At 50.3% G+C, this 21,360-nt stretch overlaps 1 protein-coding gene across 2 annotated transcripts in view; it reads right to left on the reverse strand.

The window, feature by feature from the left end:
- Positions 1-16,126: 16,126 nt before the first annotated feature.
- SRSF4 (serine and arginine rich splicing factor 4) overlaps positions 16,127-21,360 on the reverse strand; it is a 32,512-nt gene continuing 27,278 nt past the window's right edge. For both annotated transcript variants that reach the window (XM_075908801.2, XM_075908802.2), the window contains 3 exons: positions 20,288-20,502; positions 17,802-17,891; positions 16,127-17,635 (listed from right to left, as the gene is read on the reverse strand). In XM_075908801.2, the coding sequence (XP_075764916.2) occupies positions 16,774-17,635; positions 17,802-17,891; positions 20,288-20,502 (1,167 nt within the window). In that variant the 3' untranslated portion in view covers positions 16,127-16,773. The remainder of the gene's footprint in view (positions 17,636-17,801; positions 17,892-20,287; positions 20,503-21,360) is intronic.

The raw sequence follows: 21,360 nt of genomic DNA on the forward strand, positions 1-21,360 counted from the left end.
GTTCTGCAAGGTAATTAACTGTTAACTGTTGATACGTAAATACAGCTCAGGAGAGAATCTGAGGTGTGGCTATGGAAATCCCATTCAGCCAGGGCTGATGGAAGGTCAGTGTTGGAATGGAATGTGGAGAATTGTAAATAATTTGGAACTGCTGTGGGGGTCACTAATCATGCTACCCCTAAATGTGGGAACTGTAAAACATGCCACCAGTGCTCGCAGGAGACACACCACCGTCACGGTAAGACGTCTCGGAGGAACAAGCCTCCCCCCTTCCGGACTTGTGTGAATTAAGCTGGGAGGAAGGATTAAAGGACTTGAGTCAGCCTGTTTCACACCTGCCAGGTGTGAGCTGTGAGACTAGCCCAACCTGCCCCTTTCCCCCTGGCTATGTCTAGACTGGCATGATTTTCTGCAAATGCTTGTAATGGAAAAGTTTTCCATTAAAAGCATTTTTGGAAAAGAGTGTCTAGATTTGCATGGATGCTTTTCTGCAAAAACACTTTTTGTGGAAAAGCGTCCGTGCTAATCTAGATGTGGTTTTGCGCAAGAAAGCTCCAATTGCCATTTTCGCGATCAGGGCTTTTTTTGTGCAAAACAATACCGTGTTGTCCACACTGGCCCTCTTGTGCAAAAGCATTTGTGCAAGAGGGATTTTGCCCGAATGGGAGCAGCATAGCATTTCCGCAAGAAGCACTGATTTCAGACAGTAGGAAGTCAGTGTTCTTGCGGAAATTCAAGCGGCCAGTGTAGACAGCTGGCAAGTTTTTCCACAAAAGCAGCTTCTTTTGCGGAAAAACTTGCCAGTCTAGATGCAGCCATCTTTGTTTTAAGGACAGACCTAAAGCAGACTCCCTGAGGAGTCTTTTCTTTTGCTAGTCCAGTGGAAGCTGGATTCCTTGGCCAGTCCAGCTGGTAGCTAAAGAGTTGAAATCACGGAGAGCTGAAATCACTAGTTTGGCTGAGAGCCAGACCTATTGCAGCCAGTGAAGTGGTGGCAACCAGCGGCGTGGCGTGGCGTGGAGTGGTGGCAGGCAAGGAGCAGCGACTGACAGCATGGCGTGGAGCAGCAGCAGGCGAGGAGCGGCAGCAGGCGCCCAGCGGAGCATCCAGTGGCGTGGGACGAGACAGCTGGTGGAGTGTGGCCGAGTTTCGTATAAGGTGCCCTCTATCTATCCCTCCACCCCCATTTCTACCCAGGTTGGGAGGTGAAACCCTGTGGGTGAACTTTGGGACTCTGGTTGGCACGGACCAGGGACAGAGACTTTTGTGGTGTCGGATTCTTTGGACGTCGCGTGAGTCTTGGCTGGGGGGGGGGGGGGGACTTGGCTCATGTTTAGGTTATGAACTCTGTTTGTGGTGTTTTCCCCAAGTTAATACCGTATGACTTCTCTCTCTGTTTCATTAAATGTTTCTTTCCTACACTCAGACTCAGTGCTTGCGAGTGGGGAAGCATTGCCTCTCAGAGGAGCCCAGGGGTGTGTGAATTTCCCAGATTACTGGGTGGGGGCTCGAGCCGGTTCTACGTGAGATGGACCCCAAGATATTAAACCCAGCCCTAGTTAATGCCAGGCCTACCCGGCAGAAGGGTTACACTTGCAAAGTTTTACTTTCTCCCCCTCTGGTTATTCATGTTTTCACAAATCTGTGCCTTTCGTGTCATCCTCTCAAAGAACTGCAGCGAATTCATTGAATTCTGTTCCCTCTAATCTGCCCTGGATTGTACTGCAAAAAGCCTATGGACATGAAAATAACCATGTCCATTTTTTCTTCCTTCCAGATGAGCTTTTAATATTTTCCTTTTTTCTCTTGGACAAAACATAAATCAAAAGTAGAACTAGGAAAGAAAAAAGAAAAATATTCAAACATACGTGGAAAATTCAAGACCAGTCCTGCTTAGTTCCACCTCTGGAGGCTGGCTAATTTAGATAAGAGTTTAGCATAATGCAGCAAAATGATTGGCAGGGTGGCTCCCTTCACCTCAATTATAGTGGGTTTCTCATCTTCACACAGAAATCTGCCTCATGTGAACCACAGTAGCACCATGAATTAGGGACTAAACAACCTTGGACCTCCTTGTTATTTTTGAGATTCCGCGCCTCTGTCGTTTATCTGTCAATTCAGTCCTAAGTGGGGCCCATTTCTGCTGGCAGAATGGAAGAGAATGGAAGAAAATAGAGAAGTAGGCTTACTGACCACTGTTTCAGTGTTGATAGAGCGAGTCCGGGGCCTGAGCCAAAGCTCGGTGAACTCAGTGGAAAGTCTCCCATTCATTTCAGTGAGCTTTGGATCAAACTCTTAGTTAGGATTCATGTATCTTGCCTACAAAGCCTGGGCAGGCCCTGGAATAGGTTAGTACAGCAGGGCTAGTAGCATGGGGTCAGTGGGCTTTGGTGTCATGGACACCACTACACACGTCTTAGGGAAAATTCTTCTTATACTGCCTCCTTCCTGCAGTGACTTGCGCCTTCCCTGCTTGCCTGTGTCCCAGGTAAGGCTTTGGCGCAATGGCATTGTGAGCATTTGGAGTGAAATCCTCCAAATTGTGGATGCATTGGAGAGGGTCCAGTGGAGGGCAACCAAAATGATTAGGGGGCTGGAGCGCATGACCTATGAGGAGAGGCTGAGGGACTTGGGTCTGTTTAGTCTGCAGAAGCGAAGAGTGAGGGGGGACTTGATAGCAGCCTTCAACTTCCTGAAGGGAGCTTCCAAAGAGGATGGAGAGAGGCTGTTCTCAGTAGTGATAGATGGCAGAACAAGGAGCAATGGGCTCAAGTTGCAGTGGGAGAGGTCCAGGTTGGATATTAGGAAAAAGTATTTCACTAGGAGAGTGGTGAAGCACTGGGATGGGTTACCTAGGGAAGTAGTGGAGTCTCCATCCCTAGAGGTGTTTAAGTTTCGGCTTGACAAAGCCCTGGCCGGGTTGATTTAGTTGGGATTGGTCCTGCCTAGAGCAGGGGGCTGGACTTGATGACCTTTTGAGGTCTCTTCCAGTTCTATGATTCTATCCTGGCCCCACTGAAGTCCACAGGGGCTTTGACATTGACTTCCATGGATTTCACTTTGCATTTCCTTTTTAACAGAACTGGGAGAGTATGTGATTTTTCAGTTGAGGAGCAGAACTGAAAATCTGAAAAAACCAAATGTGATTCAGGCTGAATCAAAAGGAAATCTGCTTGACTTCACGTGTTCCGGAGCGGGGATTAAAACCCGATGTGCTGCAACCAAGGGGAGTATCTTAACCATTGAGCTAAGGGTTACCAGGAGGAGGCAGAGCGGGGCGGGGGCACAGCAGAACCACCTCCTCTGGCCAGTTTGTGAATATCTAATTCGCAACTAGCTGCAGGTTGAGTGAAACTGCGTTTGTGTGGAATAACCCATCCCCCAAACAATCACAGCCAGGTCTGCTCCTGAAGATATGAAACCAGATTCTGCTCTCAGTGACACTCGTGTAAACCTGGAGAAACCCATCACCCTGGGTGGTGCTACTCTAGTTTGACAGCAGGGTGCAGAATCCAGCCCGTAACAGCCACGGCACCCATTGGAAGCAGATCTTTGCTGCTTCCAATGTCTTAGCACCGCAGGGGCTTCACTGCATAATGTACCTGAGCCACTGGCTCACATGGACACAGCCTGTGGGCAGATGCCAGGCTTTCCAGTGCACTGTCAGCAGCTCCCAGTTGTAAATGTGCTGATTCTCTTCGTATTTCAGCCTGTTACATCACCCTCCCTCACCCAGGGGAAGAAAAAAAGTGATGAGCTACTGTGGGGCCAGGGCTTTGTTGGTCATGGATAGCAACGTGACTGTTATTTTAGCAGAAGCCACCATTTAGATCAGGGCTGCACTGTGCTAAGCCTTGTATGCACACACAGTCAGAGACCGTTTCTGCCCCAAAGGGATTGCAATAGAAACAAAGGGAGGATGATTCCTCCATCTTGCAGATGGCGGGGGTCAGACACAGAGATGAAGGGGTGTTGCCCAGTGTCACTTAGCGGGAGTAAGGAACTGAGGCAGGTCTCCAGAGTTCCAGCTCGGTGCCGTAACCACAAGCTCATCCATCCTCTGCCTCTCTATTGTGCAGCAGGGAAAATGAAAGCCCCTAATGTACCCGGAAATGCAACAGCCTACTCACTAGGCCCCACACTGGGCCCTCCTTGAACGCCATTGCAGAAAACCTGGCTGAATTTCAATGTGCAGCAACATCACACAGCTGTTTAGGACAGGAAGTGAAGTATCCTGTGTCCAATTGCACAAGTAAAGAATTAGGATGTCGCATTGTGCAGCTCTCCTGACTTTAGCATGACTCTCACAATATATCGTGTTTTCCTTAATGCCCCAGCTCTTGGAACCATGTGATTATATTAGACAGTCCATAGCCGTGGCTGTGGAGAAAAGCTTGACAGTGTGAACTGAAGGCATCCCAGAGACTCAACACCAAAAGGCAATTTAAAATAACCCCTTTGATTTTTTTTTTCAATCCCACGGGCTGTGTCTAGACCAGCAAGTTTTCCGCAAAAGCAGGTGCTTTTGTGGAAAAACTTGCCAGTTGTCTACACTGGCCGCTTGAATTTCCGCAAGAACACTGACTTCCTACTGTCTGAAATCAGTGCTTCTTGTGGAAATACTATGCTGCTCCCGTTCGGGCAAAAGTCCCTTTTGCGCAAAAGGGCCAGTGTAGACAGCTCAGATTTGTTTTGTGCAAAAAAGCCCCGATCGCGAAAATGGCGATCGGGGCTTTTTTGCGCAAAAGTGCGTCTAGATTGGCACAGACGCTTTTCCGCAAAAAGTGCTTTTTCAGAAAAGCGTCCGTGCCAATCTAGATGCTCTTTTCCACAAATGCTTTTAACGGAAAACTTTTCCATTAAAGGCATTTGCGGAAAATCATGCCAGTCTAGACGTAGCCCTGGTGTTTAAGGCCCTCTCGTGAGTGTCTCTCAGAGTGTGTGAACCTTTGGGCCTGTAGTAGAGAATGTAATTGGCCAAGCTGAAATGCAGCCAGGACCCCTTCCCTTACAAAAAGTTCTGGGGAAACTTTATTGGCCAAAATTGTCAGGGACTTCATTCAACCCCGGGGTCATTGGTTCAATACAGAGTTAGATAGAATACAGCCTGGACCTCGCTGACCCGGCACCCCTGGAACCCGACTGGTCCCGAACGAAGGGATTTGCTGGACCAGGGGAGGTCCTTCTCTTCTGACCTGGGCTGCAACCAGGTTTGAGTTCCAGCCTGTCCCTGCTGCTGCCCCAGCCTCCAAGTGTCATGGCTGGAGCTCCACAGCCACCTGGCTCCACAGCACGGGCCTGAGCTCCACAACCAAGGCAGAGCTCCGCAGCCTCCTGGCTCTGCAGCTGGGGCCAGAGCTCCCTGGCCATCACTGGAGCTGGAGCTCCCCATCCACTGCTGGGGCCACAACTCCCACCTGGCCCCCCTCCCACACACACTGGGTTGCCAGTGCCTCCTACAGTGCTTCTGCCTCACCGTCAGACCATGGTCAGTGCCGGATCACAGATGCTGCCAGACCAGGCAGTCCCAGTTAAGGGAGGTACAGCCTGTACTATCACCTGCAGAATTGCCCCTACCACTTCCTACACAGTGAAGGCACAGAGACTATAAAAACAAATTGGATTAAATTTGCTGTTTTTCAGATCTTGTCATTAGACCTCTTGGGCCTGAATTCCAGTGGTGCTAAGCATCACTAATTCCATATGAGGTCAGTAACAAGGTGCTTGCACTTTTGAAAACCAGACCCTCAGTGCTTACGATTCGGCGTTCCCAGGAGAGCCCAAGTTATTTGCCCAAGATCACGTAAGTTGGTGGAAGAACTGAGAAAAGAACCCACGAGTCCTGACACCTGCTTCTACATGACCCATGCAATTCCCATGGCTTAGTGCACTCCTGGAAGAGGCTCAAGAGCAGCTTTTTAAAGGTGTTTTGGTGCCTCTCTCACTGATTTGGCAGTTAGGTGCCTACGTACCTTTAGAAATCTGGGTCTCAGATACATGATGATGAGAGTGCAGTTTAAGAACCTATCTAGACTGGAATTTAACCACAAGACACCTCTCACCTGGATTTGGGCGGTGGTTTAAATAGCACACAAGTAGCAGCCCGCCCACCCAAACGGCTCCTTCAATCTGTTATGATTGGAAGTATAAAATTAATGGAGTGGGATTTCTCAGAGCTGTTTTATGTCCAGGTGCAATATGCATTTATACGTATCTCTAAATACATAGTCACTTACCTGGCAGAGGTAGGTAATTTCTCTCCATGGCTCTGTTTCCCCCACCCCCACTCCCACCCGCCCCCGGCCAACATACACACATGCTCTGTTTCAGAATGACTGATCTTTTGAGGAAATATTTACTTTTGTTCGCAGCATAACTTCAGGTCTGAGCCTTTCCGGCCAATCAGACACATGTGCTCCCCGGCAACGTTTTCAAACAGGGATTTTGAAGCTGAGCGATAAGGCATCTTCTTGGAAGCTCTTCTCATTCGTGACTAAATGCTTATCAGACATTGTGTATGGCCTGGGGATTCTGAACAGGCAGATGCAAATCCCCCCCCGCACTCCCCTCACCAGAAGTTGGAGGGTGACTTGAATGCCAACGAGAAAGCTGAGCTCCCTCGATCTGCTATACGGTGGTGGGGACAGCTGTATGCTGTCTGGATTCTCCAGCTATCTTTGACAGATGCTTGAATGGTGAACCGCAGGCACCAGACACAAACTAGTCCCTGGGCCACCTAAATGGCTTTGGCTCCACCAGCTGCTGACAAGCCCCTACCCCCCCTTGCATGTGCCCCTGCATACCCCCAAGTCACCCCTGTTCCTAGTGTAGATCAGGCCTCAGCTCCAAACCCCCAAACCAAGCCCCAGCCAAATCCTGATCCCAACAAGGTTCCTTGTCCCATCTGTTTTCCATATCTTTCTAGTCTACAATCCACCCAGCACATGAGCTGTGACTCCATGTTCTACCATGTTCCTTTGAAGTAGGAATAAGAGCCTCCGGAAAAGGGCGCTTTTTCCGGAGGATCGGGGCGAGTGTAGAGGCTCTTTTCCGGCTTTTTTAAAAGCCGGAAAAATCCGGCGGACATTTTTATTTAAATGCCTCGGGGGATATTTAAATCCCCCCCGGATTTCCCTACTACCATAGGTGAAATTTACATGCCCCTTCCAGAAAAGGGGCCAGTGTAGACGTAGCCCACCAGTGCGAGAAGAGTCAGGGAAGTCAGCGAGAAAGTTCCTCCCATCGACCCCTCCCCCGCAGTGGAGAGCCCGTGGCAGCTCGCCCTAAGGTACATTGACTCCTGCAACAATACTAATGTAGACGCGCTACCTCGACTCAGAGCTCCAGGAGGCACTGGGGAGTAATTACTCTGAATGGCCCCGGGGAGGAGCTATTTCGAAATAGCAGCAGTGGAGCATCCACACTACTGCTATTCCGGAACAGCTACTTGGGAAGAGGCGCTATTCCTCGTGGAATGAGGGTTACAGAGGTCAGAATAAGCCGTCCGTGATTTCGAAATTACAGGCGACTCTGCACTTCCGACCTAATTGGTTCCTGGAGAACCGTCGTAAGTCGGACCCTTATTGTCCATGGGGCAATGTTATGAATGGGGGTTCCGTTCCTGGCCCACTTTGCCTCCTGGGATTGCAGTCTCCTGGAGCCAGCACGAACGGTGCCCAGAGCCGGCTGGGCCCTGCAGCATGGTGCAAACAGTGCCGAGCTGGCTGGGGGCTGCGCTGGCGGTAGGTGCCCCACGGTGCGAACGGCGCCCAGAGCGGGTTGGGGGCTGTGCTGGGCAATAGGTGGCCCCACGGCTTCTCAGGGGGAACTGCGCCCTGAGCTGACCGGGGACTGTGCCAGGCAGTAGGCGGCCCCACGGCTCCAGGGAGAGAACAGAGCCCAGAGCCGGTCAGGGGCTGTGCTGGGCGCTAGGCGGCCCCACGGCACCCAAAGTGGATTGAGAGTTGTGCTGGGCAGTAGGTGGCCCCACGGCTCTGGGGTGGGGAATGGTGCACAGAGCCAGCTGGGGGCTATGGCGGGCAGCCCCTGGGGCTCCCGGAGCAGGGCGGCCATAAATGCGGGGGGGCGTAAGTCGGGGGTCACCTGTATTTCAAAATACAGCCGCTCCCCGAGTTGTGAACAGTCGAGTTACGACCGTTCGCACTTACGACCCAAACTCCCATGGAGCGGTCATAAAGGCGGTCCCCGGGTTACGAACTCGGCCCGTGCTTACGAACAGCGCGGCCACGTGTAACTCAATGGGGTCCGAGTTCTGAACGGATCGAGTTATGGCCCAAGTGTTTGGTCCGTAACTCGATCGTAACTCGGAGAGAGGCTGTAACAGAATTGCTGTGTTATTGTTATTTCGATACGTCAGTTCTGTCAAAATAACTGTGCTGTGTAGACACACCCTTAGGTCGGCTCCCTCGGCCGAACACAAGCACCACCGCTCCTGAACGGCGCCACTATCCTGCTGCTGCCACCAGCTAGCAAGTCCAGAGACCCCCTGGTGTCTTTCCAGAAGAGGTTTTTATGTCCGTTCCAGCTGCTCGGCACAGGATCAGGCTCACTCAGGGGAGCAGCTGGACTCCTCCCGCCGTGTGGCAGTGCACAGCACGTTGGCCCTGTGGGCTCAATATTGGAATAAGGCTGAGGGGACACTGGCAGGAGCACACTGGTCACATCCTAACCCTCACAGCAGCAAATCGGAGAAATGCCTTCCCCGGCCCGGCTGCCCTGGACTCTAAAGCGGGGTCATCGCCCTGCGCACTCTGGGAGTAGCTCCTCCCTCTGGCGAGGAACTGGGCGCCCAGGTACCAAGGAACGAAGCTGGCTAGATGTGGACTCTCTAGCTGGCTCCTGGGTGCTTTGCTACCTTTTAAGACAGATGCAAAAAACAAAAGTATGTGAACTAATATGATGTCATGATGCTTGGAAATGCCTTATTGGCCCAGTTCCCCAGTTGGTGTAAATCAGCATTGATCCCTTGATTGCAGTGGGATGCTGCTGCTTTACAACAGCTGGGCAGCTGGCCAGCCGAGAGTGCAAGCCCACCTGACGGCGAAGACGGCTTCATTTGTTAGGCTACTACAAATCATCAAGTTTTCCAGTAAAAATGTTTCGGTTGTGGCTAAAAAGCATCCAATTCCGGCCCCTATTCCTCTGCCTATGCACTAAAGGCACGTCTGCAGTGGTGGACCCAGACCCAAACTTCCTCCAAAGTATTGTGCCAGGACAGGAGAGACTCCTTCAGGACCCCTGCAAAACTCCAACCATCCACTCCATCCTAGCCGGAGAAAGCTCTGATTATAGAATCACACACATCTAGTTCAGCCCCTTCCCTGAAGCAGGACTAAGCATTATCTAGGCCAGCGAGGGCAGGTGTTCACCTGTTCTTACAAACCTCCAATGATGGAGCTTCCCCAGCCTCCCCAGGCAACTTGTTCCAGTGCTTACGGACATTTACAGTAAAGATTTTTCCCCTAGTGTCTCAGCTAAATCTCCCTTGCTGTAATTTAAGCCCATTACTTCTTGTCCTGCTCTTAGGGGATAAGAGTGTTAAAAAGAGGAGGAGGATACATTGTTTTTATGTTCTTGAAGACTCTTAGGTTCCTCCTCAGTCTTCTGGAGACTAAACAAACTCCTTTTTTTTTTTCAATCTGTCTTCAGAATCATGTGTTCTAGGCCTTTAATTCTTTTTCTCTCCAACTTGTCCATGTCTTTCCCGAAGACTGATGCAGAATAGCACACAGTGATCCAGCTCCGGTCTTCTCAGCACCATGTACAGCAGCAGAATTACTTCTCCTGTCTTGCTTATTGAGCTCCTGCTAATACACCCCTGAATGATGTGCACTTTTTTTGCAGCAGTGTTATACTGTCGACTGGTGTGTACCTTGTGAACCACTGGGATGTCCAGATCGCTTTCCACAGTATCCTTCCTCGGTGGCCATTTCCCATTTCCGAATTGTGAAGTTGTTCATTACTTCCTAGGTGGGGTACTTTGCATCTATCCTGCATATTTCAGACCATTTCTCCGGCTTGGTGGTTGAGTTTGCTGGTGTTGCTGAATCTGCTCCAGTGACCAATCTCCCTTTGCAGATTTGTAATTCGCACAGAGGGCGACATAGTTGAACACGGAGGAGTCCCTTTCCAGTGCCTCAGAGCCAAGAGTCCTCAGCACCAACCACCACAACAGGCACGAACTGGTAGGGATGTTAGATATTGATTAATTTAATAATCGTGTAACCACATCAAAACTTAGTGGTTATACGATTATTTTATAGTCCCCAGAAGTGGGGCTGATACATTTCCGGCTCCATTCCTGGGGAGCCAGCAGTCCCTGTACATGGGGGGCCGAGCTCCCTGTGGACCAGGGCTGCGCCAGCATCTCACGGAGAAGCCTCTGTTTGCGGTGAGCCTGGGCCCACCACAGACAGAGGCTGCTCCACGGTGGCCTCTGTTGCCCCACCCACAGTGCTGCCTCCAAGCGACTCCATGGGAGCGGCAATGCAGGAGGACAAGCGACTCCGCGGGAGCTGATACGCACGGGCAGCTGGCTTGAAAGCCGGCTTTCTGCGTCTAATGGCTCTGCAGAGCCACCTGCCCGCCCCCCTCATCCTCCACACTGCTGCCTCTGTGTCAGAAGCAGCAACATGGGGGTGGAGAGGATAGGTGGCTCTATGGGATCTGGTGCTACCAGCTCCCACCTTCCCCCACTTGCTGCCTCTGATACAGAGGCAGCACTGTCTGTGTGTGGGGAATGCATGTAGTCAATAGGATTCAAGGGGTGTGGAACCTTTTCCGGGTCACGGGGCATTGACCCACAGAAAAACCAGTCACGGGCTGCACACAGGTGAGAAGCAAAAAACCAGAACAAAACCCTCACTGCCGTGGCCCCTGACTGAGGAGAAAGCCACTCCCCATCTTCCCTCGCACACCAGAGCCTAGGAGGACCCAGCTAGTAGATTTTGTATGCTCCTGCCTGACAGGGGGATGGCGGGAGGCTGGAGTGCAAGTGCAGGCTTCCCAATGCCGGGGGGACCCCCTAGCCACATCTAGCCCCCCGGCCTTAGGTTCCCCACCCCCGGATTAACTGATAAACCCAGGCTTACCACTGACTGGTGTGGTCAACTACCCACTGACACCCCTACTAACGGGGTCCAACTAGACTTCAGCACTTAAAAGTAGAGTGCAAAGCAATTCCTGAGCCAAACTCTGAGGGAAACACTGTGGCCCAGTCAGGCCTGCTGACAAGGGGCCAGGTGTCCCAGGGCCCAGGGCTTCCAGCCACTGCAGGGCTACGTCTACATTGGCCGGTTATTGTGCAGGAACACGTCTGCACTGCCATGTGCGAGCTGTGCTTTTGCGCAAGAGCATCCATGGCCGTGTGGCCGCTCTCTTGCACAGGAAAGCTCTGATGGACATTTTAGCCAGAGGGGTTTCTTGCACAAGAAATCCCTGCCAAGAGTCCACACTGCCCTCTTGTGCAAGAGCTCCTGCGCAAGAGGGCTTACACCTGTCAAAAAAGAGCGTAGCTCTTGCACAAGCAGCCCTCTTACCACAGTTTACTGTAAATCTCCCTGCGCAAGAGCAGGTGGGCAGTGTGGACGCTCTGCGGAAGAACGGCCGTTCTTGCGCAATAACTCACCAGTGTAGACATAGCCCAGTAGTGGTGGTAGCTGGAGCCCCGGGTCTTTTAAATCGCTGTCGGAGCCCAGCATGGAGTACTGCACAGCTCCCGGCAGTGCTGAGGCCAGGCGGGAGGGGCTGGCATGCTCCAGACAGTGCTAAGGACTGGCTTCCCTTTCCCCCCCCCCCCCCACCACACCCCCTTGTTCAGGGGCCTGGCAAGTTTGTCAGTTCCCCTGGGCCCAGTTCACAGAGGCACAGGACAGAGCGCTCCCTAGAGACAGGCTAGATGCCACGTGTCACAAGTGGTCCTGCATATGAAGCAGGGCTGGGTTTCCCTACCACACGATCCTTCCGACTCCCTGCAGCATCGGGCAATTGCAATATGGACTCAGGACAACCCCCGGCGAGGCCAAACAATCAGTTTGCAGCCCCCAGGCAGGGCAAGGCAGGGCAGGGCAGATGATCTATGGCCCCTAAACCTCTTGGCAGGGACAGAGAATAACAGCTGGGGGATTCTGACCCTCCTGGGATCAATCAGCCCCAAGCAGGTCCCAGCAGACAAACAGTAGCCACATGTAGCTGGGGGACAGGAGGGGAACCCAGGGCCATTCATACTCCTCAGGGCTCCAACCCAGAGCCCTATGAAGCCAGGGGAGTTCCAGTGAAAGATTTCAGCATTGCCTTCTTAGCCAGTCCCTGGGCCGCTTCCTCGGGGAGCGCCTGGGCTGGCAGCGGCTCAGCATCCCACTCAGTCTCTGTAATCTGCTGGCTGCTTGCAGTGCAGCCCAGGGCCCGCTGCTTGGGAAGCTGCAAGTGCTTCTGCAGGATCCTCAGCCTAGACAGAGCAGGGCTGGGCTGCCTCCTTTGATCTGTCCCTTGCGCCTGGAGTATGTGCAGCAGAGACCCAGGGGTGTGGTCACCCGGCCCCACAGTGATTGGTCAGGCGGTGTTGGCCCAGTGTAGGGTGGTCAGTAGATACTTTCACACCACAATCAAAGCAACTTCTGGGGCATCAGGGAGGCAGGGCCAGAGATAGATGCAAGTGAGAGAAAAGCTGCCCCACCTGAAGGCAGAAGCCTGAGGAGCATCCATTAGCACTAGCACATCAGCCCTATGTGGGGTGAGAGTCTGGGACTTGCACCCGGCGGCCAGCCCCCAAGCGAGCATCAGAGATCATCTCAGACAGGAGGCACCGCAGCGCCGGGGCGCCAGGCTGGAGCAATGGGGAACAAAGGGATTATTTCCTCAGAGAGGCCACTTCAGTGCAATGCTGGAACAGAACTAGTTTGATGGATTAAATCCAACTGTAGTGGAAGAGCCCAGGTGTCACAGGCTGGCAGGAGAGGGAACAAAGGCAGCTTTTAATGGCTCTTCTCCCTCTTCCAAAAGGGCGGGGAACAGAAGAAATAATGTTTAATATCAACTTTTGGGGAATCTTGAAACAGGCAATAAATGCTTTCACGTGCTAAATCTCCCTGGAGATGGGGCTGCTAATGCCACCTTTTATTTCACCACTTTGTGGAGCAGGAAGAAAGCACTGGCTTGAAGGATTCCAAGGTAACGGGGTTAGGGACCCTTTAAACACACTTCATTGGACAGCTCAGCTTTGTTGTTTGGAACCTTCCCTTTTCTCCCCACCTCCCCCCAGGAGACGTTCACTGGCCCGTGGCTGAGCACATCAGGGGGATTAGCAGTGAAGTGTGGAACGAGCCTTTTTGTGATGCTCCTGCCGCCACCACGCAGGGGCTGTGTCTGTTGTGAAACAGAGGGAGCTGATCATCTGAAGTGGGGATACAGACTCATTGAGCCGAGCGACTCTTTCACAAAAGCAGCGGGGAGATGGAGGCAGTAAAGCCTCCAACTGTGTCCGAAGCCCTGACCAGTCCAGCCAGACACTGATCTTTTAAACACTTCATCTCAACAGCTGCATCACCAGCCCTGCCAAGTCAATCAGCAGCTGATTCAAAATATCTTTGGATCTGGCCCCTTAGCTCTTGGCATTTATCTAGCACCTTCTGCCTACAGATCTCACCTACTTTTCAAGGCAAACCGAGGTGACAAAGATACAGGCCCTGATCCAACAAGCACGTAAGCATGTTTTGTTTCAAGCACACAACCAGACCCACTAACTTCAATGGGATTGCCCGTAGGTGTGAAGTTAATCATGGGCTTACATGCCAGCTAGAGGATTGAAGGGCCAGATTTTTAAAGGTCCTTAGGAATCTAAAGAGGCAGACAAGTGCCAAGGATTTTGAAAAGCACCTAAAATTGAACAGCCACTGAAATCAAGCCAGGCTCTAGGACCCAGATCTCCAAAGGTTTTGGGGCACCTGCCTGTCTTCCTTCAATGGAAGTTAAATGCCTAAATAGCTTTACAAATTTAGTGCTAAAGCGGCAAGGCAAAGTCACACAGGGCCCCTGGGGCAGTCATGTCCTGAACCCAGGGCCAAGCCCTCAGGAACTTGTCTGTGACAGATTGAGCAGCTGCTTTGAAAACAGCAGGACCTCCAGCAGAGAAACAATGAAGATACTGAAGTGTGCCCAGTGTGACGGAGTATCCTGGGAGTATCGTGTTACATGGCTCAAGTGACTCATGCCAAAGTGGTGGCAGACTACATGGTCTTCCAAGAGTTCGCATAAGCAACCTTCATGCAGGCGTTGGCATTTAACACATCAATAGAGAATGGTCAATAACAGACGCAATGAAAATTAAAATTACAGCCAAAATTTTCAAAATTGTCTAGGAGTTCCAGGTGTGCTCAACTGGAGACATTTGGATTTTCAAAATCACCGTCACTTTTGAAAATCTTGCCCTACCACCTTGCATTTGCAGCATTCTCTTAAATATTTCCCTTGCTCCTCATTTGTTAGCAAACAGATGCCTCAGTTTGATTTATTTCTGCGGAGAGGTTGTGAAGCAGGAGGGATTTGACTGAACATTTTTTATAAAAGCCAGAGAGATTCAAGCACTCAACATCTAGTTGAAAAGACTTTTCCTTCAGACTTCTAAGGAAGTTAAATATCACTTCCAGAGGGTTTTGATGATGCACTGGCAATATGACATTTGATTAAGTCAGAGTGAGTCAGCTAGCTGTGACACTTCTTAAACTCTACAGATCTTTTCTCATATGCTGAAAATTATTCTTATTCGTGTATCATTATTTCATCTTTTACAGAGTGATGGATATTTTAAAATGCTGAATTGCATAGGAAGCTTCTTGCTGCTATAAAGTCAATTTCCACTTGTAAAGACTACCATTTTTACCCAGTAATGCTATGTTCATTGGTAATCACATGGGCTTTTAAAAAAACCCCTCTTTAGCTGCTAGAAGAAAAATGAATATGCAGCAGTGTCCCTTTGAATGTTTTATACCCAAGTACAGAATGACGTTTGTTGGAAGTGCTGTATCACAAGTTATTCCATTCACGGACAGTATGTGGCAAGGGTGGTGCTGATGGATTGGGGTGCAGAGGGTGGGATGCGGTCTCTGGCTAGGGGGGGCAGAGATGAGTTCTGGGTTTTGTCTGCCCTGGGAAGAAAGAACTATTCCAGCTCCCTCTAACTGCAGCAGCTTGGGGCCAGGGAAGGGGTGCCTGTCCAGCAGCAGCAGCTCTGGGCCGGATACCGTGGCCATTGGGGAGGCACCCTCCTCAGGCCCAGCACGGAGCAGCTGCGGACAGGGTGAGGCACCCACTCCCGCTAGCCCCATACGGAGCTGCTGCAGCCGTTCTGCCCTGGCAGCTCCATGCTGGGATTGGCGGGGAGAGGTGCTTCTGGCCTGGCCACAGCAGTTGTGTTGGGGCTGGCTGGGAGAGGTGCTTCTGTCTTGCCTGCGGAAGCTCCATGCTGGGGCCAGCAGTGCTCTATGCAGGCGACCTGAGTACTTGTGTAGGGCCTGTTAGGCAGCTGCGCAGCTTAGAGGGAGCTTAGGACTGGGAGGTTACATTTTATTAGTGAAAGCAGCCGTTTGGACTCTGAGGGTATTGTGGAAATCAGGATTCCTGGGTTCTACTCCCAGCCCTTCCACTGACACAATGTAGGATCTTGGGGAGTCACTTGGGCTACGTCTACACTGCAATGCTATATCAGGACCCCAGAGTATGCTGAAATAGGTATCCTGCGTCTTCACAGCAAGCCTGTTATTTGGGGCTATTCCAACATCCCTGTAAACCTCATTCTAGGAGGAGTAAGGGATGGTTTAGAATAGCACTTTATTTCAAAATTTGTAGATACAAGGTGCTGCAAACTTTGACCAGTGTGTACAACAGCATACTCTGGCATTCATGCAGCAGGTTCCTTTTATGACCCCCTTTGTCTTTGGAATGGACAATACAAAGTGCTGTCCAATGCACACAGTAAAACTGAAAAGCAGAAAACTGGTTTTGCCCTAGTGTTTCAGTTAAACTAATCTGCAGAGTTAGCTACAGCAATAGTAGAGAAGAACCAATCCAACATGGCTCATGACAATTTCATTTAAACCACCACCAAATGTCGTCAAGCAAAAATAGTCTTTATTCAAATTTCATGGAAACAGGGATCACTGTACTTTGCAAGACAGGGAAAATAAAATAAAAAAATTTAATATAAAACAAGGATATTGTCACAATACCAGAATATGGAACTCTACTTTTTATTCCCCTATGGGTTACTGCAGGTATCTGTTTTCTTGACTGTGCTATTCACAACTCTGTAAATCCAAAAATATGAAACAAAAAGTAGTATGAAACTTAAGACTTAGCACTTTCACTAAATGGCATACATCAAAGGGCATCAGTTCAAGGGCAAAAATAGTTGAAGTCACCATACCTACCTATCAGTCATCATTCCAACCTTATAAACCCATCAAAGTACAATGCTCCCTCTCTGTAAGGCTGTTCTTTGAAAAATAAGACAATGTTGGTGTTCTGGTGAGGATCGGGTTACAAAAGGAGATCTTTCTGCTGGTCAGCAAATGAGCTGCATAGCCTTGATCCAGAAAGCATTGCAGAGAAGGACCCTTGTACTGAACAATTACAGACACACCATTAGGGCAGTTAAAAATGTACAGCATTGACATGTGTTCTACTTCAATCACTTGTGCTACAACTACCAAACATGTACAAAAGACTTTTCATATAGTTTCAAGTGTGGTTGCAGCAAGTTTAGGACCTCGAACGAGATCTTGATCTAGATCGGGAAGGTGATTTAGAGACAGACCTAGATCTAGACTTGGACCGGGACCTAGTTTTGGAAATTGACTTTGATCGGGAACGAGATTCTGATTTGACATTTGGTTTAGATTTAGAATTTGACCTAGACCTGGACCGAGATTTGTGACTTTTGTCCATTTCCTCACCCTCATTTTTTACCTCCTTTTTGTCAGATTCTGGTTTTAGATGCTCCTTTTCCTTGGACTCCGATCTGGATCTGGATCTGGATCTAGACCTAGACCTGGACCGGGACCTGGATCGCTCTTGATCTTCCTTCTTTTTCTTCCTGCTGCTAGACTTGCTGTCTCGCTTGCTGCGCCTTTTGCTTTTCTCACTCTTGCTGTGACTCCTGCTCCTACTTCTGCTGTCATCCCTACTCCTCTTCCGTCCTTTCCTTCGGTCTTTACTCTTGCTACGACTCTTGCTACGACTCCTGCTTCTGCTTTTACTCTGCTCTCTGCTCTTGCTCCTGCTTCTAGCCTTGCTCTTCTCCCTCTCTCTACTCCTACTTTTCTCCTTACTCCTACTCCTCTTCACACTCCCCTTCTCCTCTACTCTCTCCTTGCTCCCACTCCTGCTCCTACTTTTACTCTTACTCTTTTCTTTGCTGGGGCTCCTGCTCTTTGCTTTTGCATCATCATTGTTCTGAACAGCATCCTCCACTTTGTCTTTAATTTTGCTCTGGGGTTTCTCTGCACTCCTGCTACGGCTCCTACTTTTATCGTCTTTACTGGGACTCCTGCTTTTTTCCTTTTGGCCTCTGCTACGGCTCTTGCTTCGACTACGGCTCTTGCTTCTGGAACGGGACCCAGACCTGAAAAAGTCCAAGTGGATGAGGACACATCAGCCTTTTGAACATGCCTTGGTTCTCATCTTCTATTGCACTTTGATAAAGAAAGAGTGCCCATGCTGCAGTGTTAGACTGATGCTGCTTACACTTCAGAACATCTGTCCACACTTTCTCCCCCACAAAAATATACCTGGATCTTGATCTACTCTTGGAATGGCTGCTTTTGCTACTTCCACTACGGCTCCTGCTCTTACGAGAGTGTCTGCTTCGAGAGCGAGACCTGAAACGAGAGAACTGACATGAAGACATTCCACACCCAGGGAAAGAGAAACACCCCTGATCCTGGATCTGTAAAAACCCACATGACTAAGGAGTGACAGCACACCAACAGCTTTCTCCCCCACTTTGGGATTCTTCTGCCTGAAAGTATTTTACAGACTGTAGATGGGGGCTCTAGAAAAACCTATGAATCACCCCAGCACAGTATTTTATTGCTCGTTTATATATACTGGAAATGCTGCGACTTCTTGAATTGAACACGGCTGCCAATCTGAAGCAAAAGCACAAGTCTGCAAGTGAGGGAAATGAAGACTAGTAGGGATGTCAGTGTGTAGATGACTACATGGGCTTATTGTTTAATCCTGTAGCATTCCCTTGTCACCCACACTGCTGCCTCTGTCAGAGCCAGCAGCAGCCTGTCTGGGGGGGGTCCGAGCTCCCCACAGACAGCAGCTATTTCGGCACCCCATGGAGCAGCCTCTGTCCATGGGGAACTCAGACCCTCCATGCACAGGGGCTGCTGCCATCCCACACAGGGTGGCACAGGGCTGCTGCCATCCCACACAGGGTGGCACAGGGCTGCCTGGGAATGCACTGGTCCTGCCCCCCGGGGATTACTGAATAGCCATGTAACCACTACCATCTGAGGCTTTTACACAACTATTCAGTTACATGCTATCTAACATCCCTAAAGACTAGCCCTTTTCAAATGCAATCAGGGAAATTCTGGGTACAGGAGACATTTACCCAAAAGACAATTTAGTCAGGACATGGTTCGTCTCCCCTTCTCCTGCAAGAAATGCTATGTGCTGATGATCCTAAGTGTGTGGGTCTAACAGTACTTCCTCTTCCATTTACGCAGAGATTTTACCCAAAAGTCAAACGTATTTTTCCTGGAGTAAAAACTTCAAGTCTTGCCTGTAAATTACAGGGTCTGCGTTTCTTCAAGTATGTGTCGGGGCTGTCTTACCAAATCCCACACTACTAACCTACAGAGTTGACCATGAAGATTTTCCATTCAGTTGAAGCCCTCTTCTTGTGCTAAACTGAACACACTACGTAAATAGCCAACCTCTAGGGAAGAGTGGATGTCTCCCAAAAGAGAAATGATACAGTGGGCAATGGAGTGGAGGACTTCTACGGACACTTCTGTACATTTACTTCTGCCACTTCCATGCTTTCACGCTGTGTTAAAGGGCACTAGAGTTTAGTCCAGGAGCCTACAGCACGCCAGTGTTGTCTGTGCAGTGTCCAGTCCGGTGGCGTTACAGTGACAGGCACTCCTCAGTACTTTGGTAAAACAAATAGTTATTATAGTCGCACGCCACCCCATAAACAGTGGCTCCAGTCTCCTTAGGCCTTCGTTTCCCTCTGATTTGGTCTGTCACCAAAACTCCCATTCCCTCTAAGGAATGATATGCTGGCATTCGATACTTGATTAGACTGGGGTTTCTCAAGCTGGGGTCCGCCAGGGAAGTCCAAGGGGGTCTATGGGCCCCACTGACCAACTCTTCCCTTTCTCCCTGACCCTCGTGGGGCAGGCAGCCTGGGGCTAAGGCAGGCTTCTTGCTCTGGTTCGGTGTTGCTTTTGGAAGCAGTCGCCAGGTGCCTGCAGCCCCATAGGTCATGGATGGCCAGGGAGGCTCAGTGCTCCACCCCACCTGAGTCCCAGTTCTGAAGCTCCTACTTAGTGGGAGCCGCGACCACTGGGAGCTATGGGGAGCACAGACTGTGGGTGGGAGAGCAGCATGCGGCACCTCACTGGCTGTCCATGCACTTAGGGGCCAAAGGGCATGGCAGCTTCTTGGGAGCCAGGGTACAAACTACTAGCACACCAGCTCCTCATCCCTAGTCCCACCTCAGAGCCTGCATCCATAGCCAGAGCTTGCTCCTCATCCTAAGTACTTTCCCACCCTAAACTCCACTCCTGATGCCTGCACCCCATACCTGTTCCAAACCCCAATCCTCCATCCCAGTCTGGAACCCCCTCCAGCACCTCAACCCTCCCATCCCTCACCCTACCCCAGAGTCCAAAACTCCAGCCAGAGCCCTCAACCCCCAGCCCAGCACCCTCATCTGCACCCCAAAACCTCATCCTTGGCACTATGCTAGTCCCTGAACCCCCAGCCAGAGCCCTCACCCCTCCCACACCTCATCCTCCTGCCCCAGCCCAGTGCAAGTGAGTGTATATTGGAGGGGGGAGGGGAAGTGGAGGGAAAGCCAGCAATGGAAGGATGGGAGATGGAGTGAGGAGGTGGTGGCGGGGGGCTTGGTGAAGGGACAGGGCAAGGGGTCCCTGAAAATGTTTACATCAAAATGGAGGGCCTTGGGTTGCTAAAGTTTGAGAACCACCAGATTAGACTACAAGAGCCATTGCTGTGTTACGAACACACATACCTCGAATGGCTTCGGCTTCTGGAATAGGAGCGGCGCCGTCTGGATCCCGGCCTGTCTTCCACTAACCTAATCTTTCTGCCATTTACTTCTGTCCCATCCAGTTTTTCAAGGGCTCTTTTCATATCAGAATAGGATTTGAACTCAATCACACCTTCATTTTTTCTCCCTTTGTGTGCGTCTGCATATGTCACTTCGCCTGCCTGACGCATATAATCCTGGGAAGAAAGAACAAAACCATTGCCTTTGAATCCACAGATTTAGGGTTTCACACTGATTCTGTTTATTCCCCCACACTGCTCATTTCAGCTTCTCTTTTGCATGCAGGAAGTAGTATTGGTTGGCTTGCCTAAGGCAAGCAGGGGGGAATAGCTCACTTTTGTACCATCTTAGTTCTAATTAGTACTGTGCCAGGTTCCTGTAATTGTGCTCAGAAGCCCACATGGAATAAAACAACCAATCTGCAAGGACCAGCTGATGGTAGTGGAAATTTTATACAAAAATGATTTTTGCAGGAGCAGGTCCAGATTTCTGAACAGGCCAACTAAAAACACTGCAGCAGTCATTTTGATGCATATTATTATTTGAAAGGAGTAACCTGGATGCAGTAAATATGCTCTGGATTGAAGCAAGTGTTTCCTCACTTTAAAAACTGCACATTTGCACTCGGACTTTTTACGACCATGTTTATGAAGCCTTGTTTTTAAAAAATGGGAACAGTAAAAAGTGACAGAAGGCCACCACCACAAAGGGCGAGCCCAGGCATTGCCGCTTACCCTCACCCTACTGCCTAGCTAGCGTCTTGCAGATTTGCCCTGCAGATCCTGTTTTCCAGGAAGGAGAGAGAAATTCAGTCTCTGGTCTCTCCAACTGCTCCACACATTTGTTTATCATGACCACAAAGCTTCTGCCCCACCCCAAACAGCCGACTTTCTATCAGCACTGATTCGATCTGCACTTCGTGTGAGAGGTCAGAATTGTTTTCAGTTCTTAAGTCAGACTCCTGTCTTGAGATGCTTTAGTGCTACTCAAACCCCACCAGCTCCCTGAAACCTGAATCCAGCACATGATTACTC

The sequence above is a fragment of the Pelodiscus sinensis genome, chromosome 26 (assembly GCF_052426305.1).
Source record: "Pelodiscus sinensis isolate ZL-2025 chromosome 26, ASM5242630v1, whole genome shotgun sequence".
In the NCBI taxonomy this organism is placed as follows: domain Eukaryota; kingdom Metazoa; phylum Chordata; order Testudines; family Trionychidae; genus Pelodiscus; species Pelodiscus sinensis.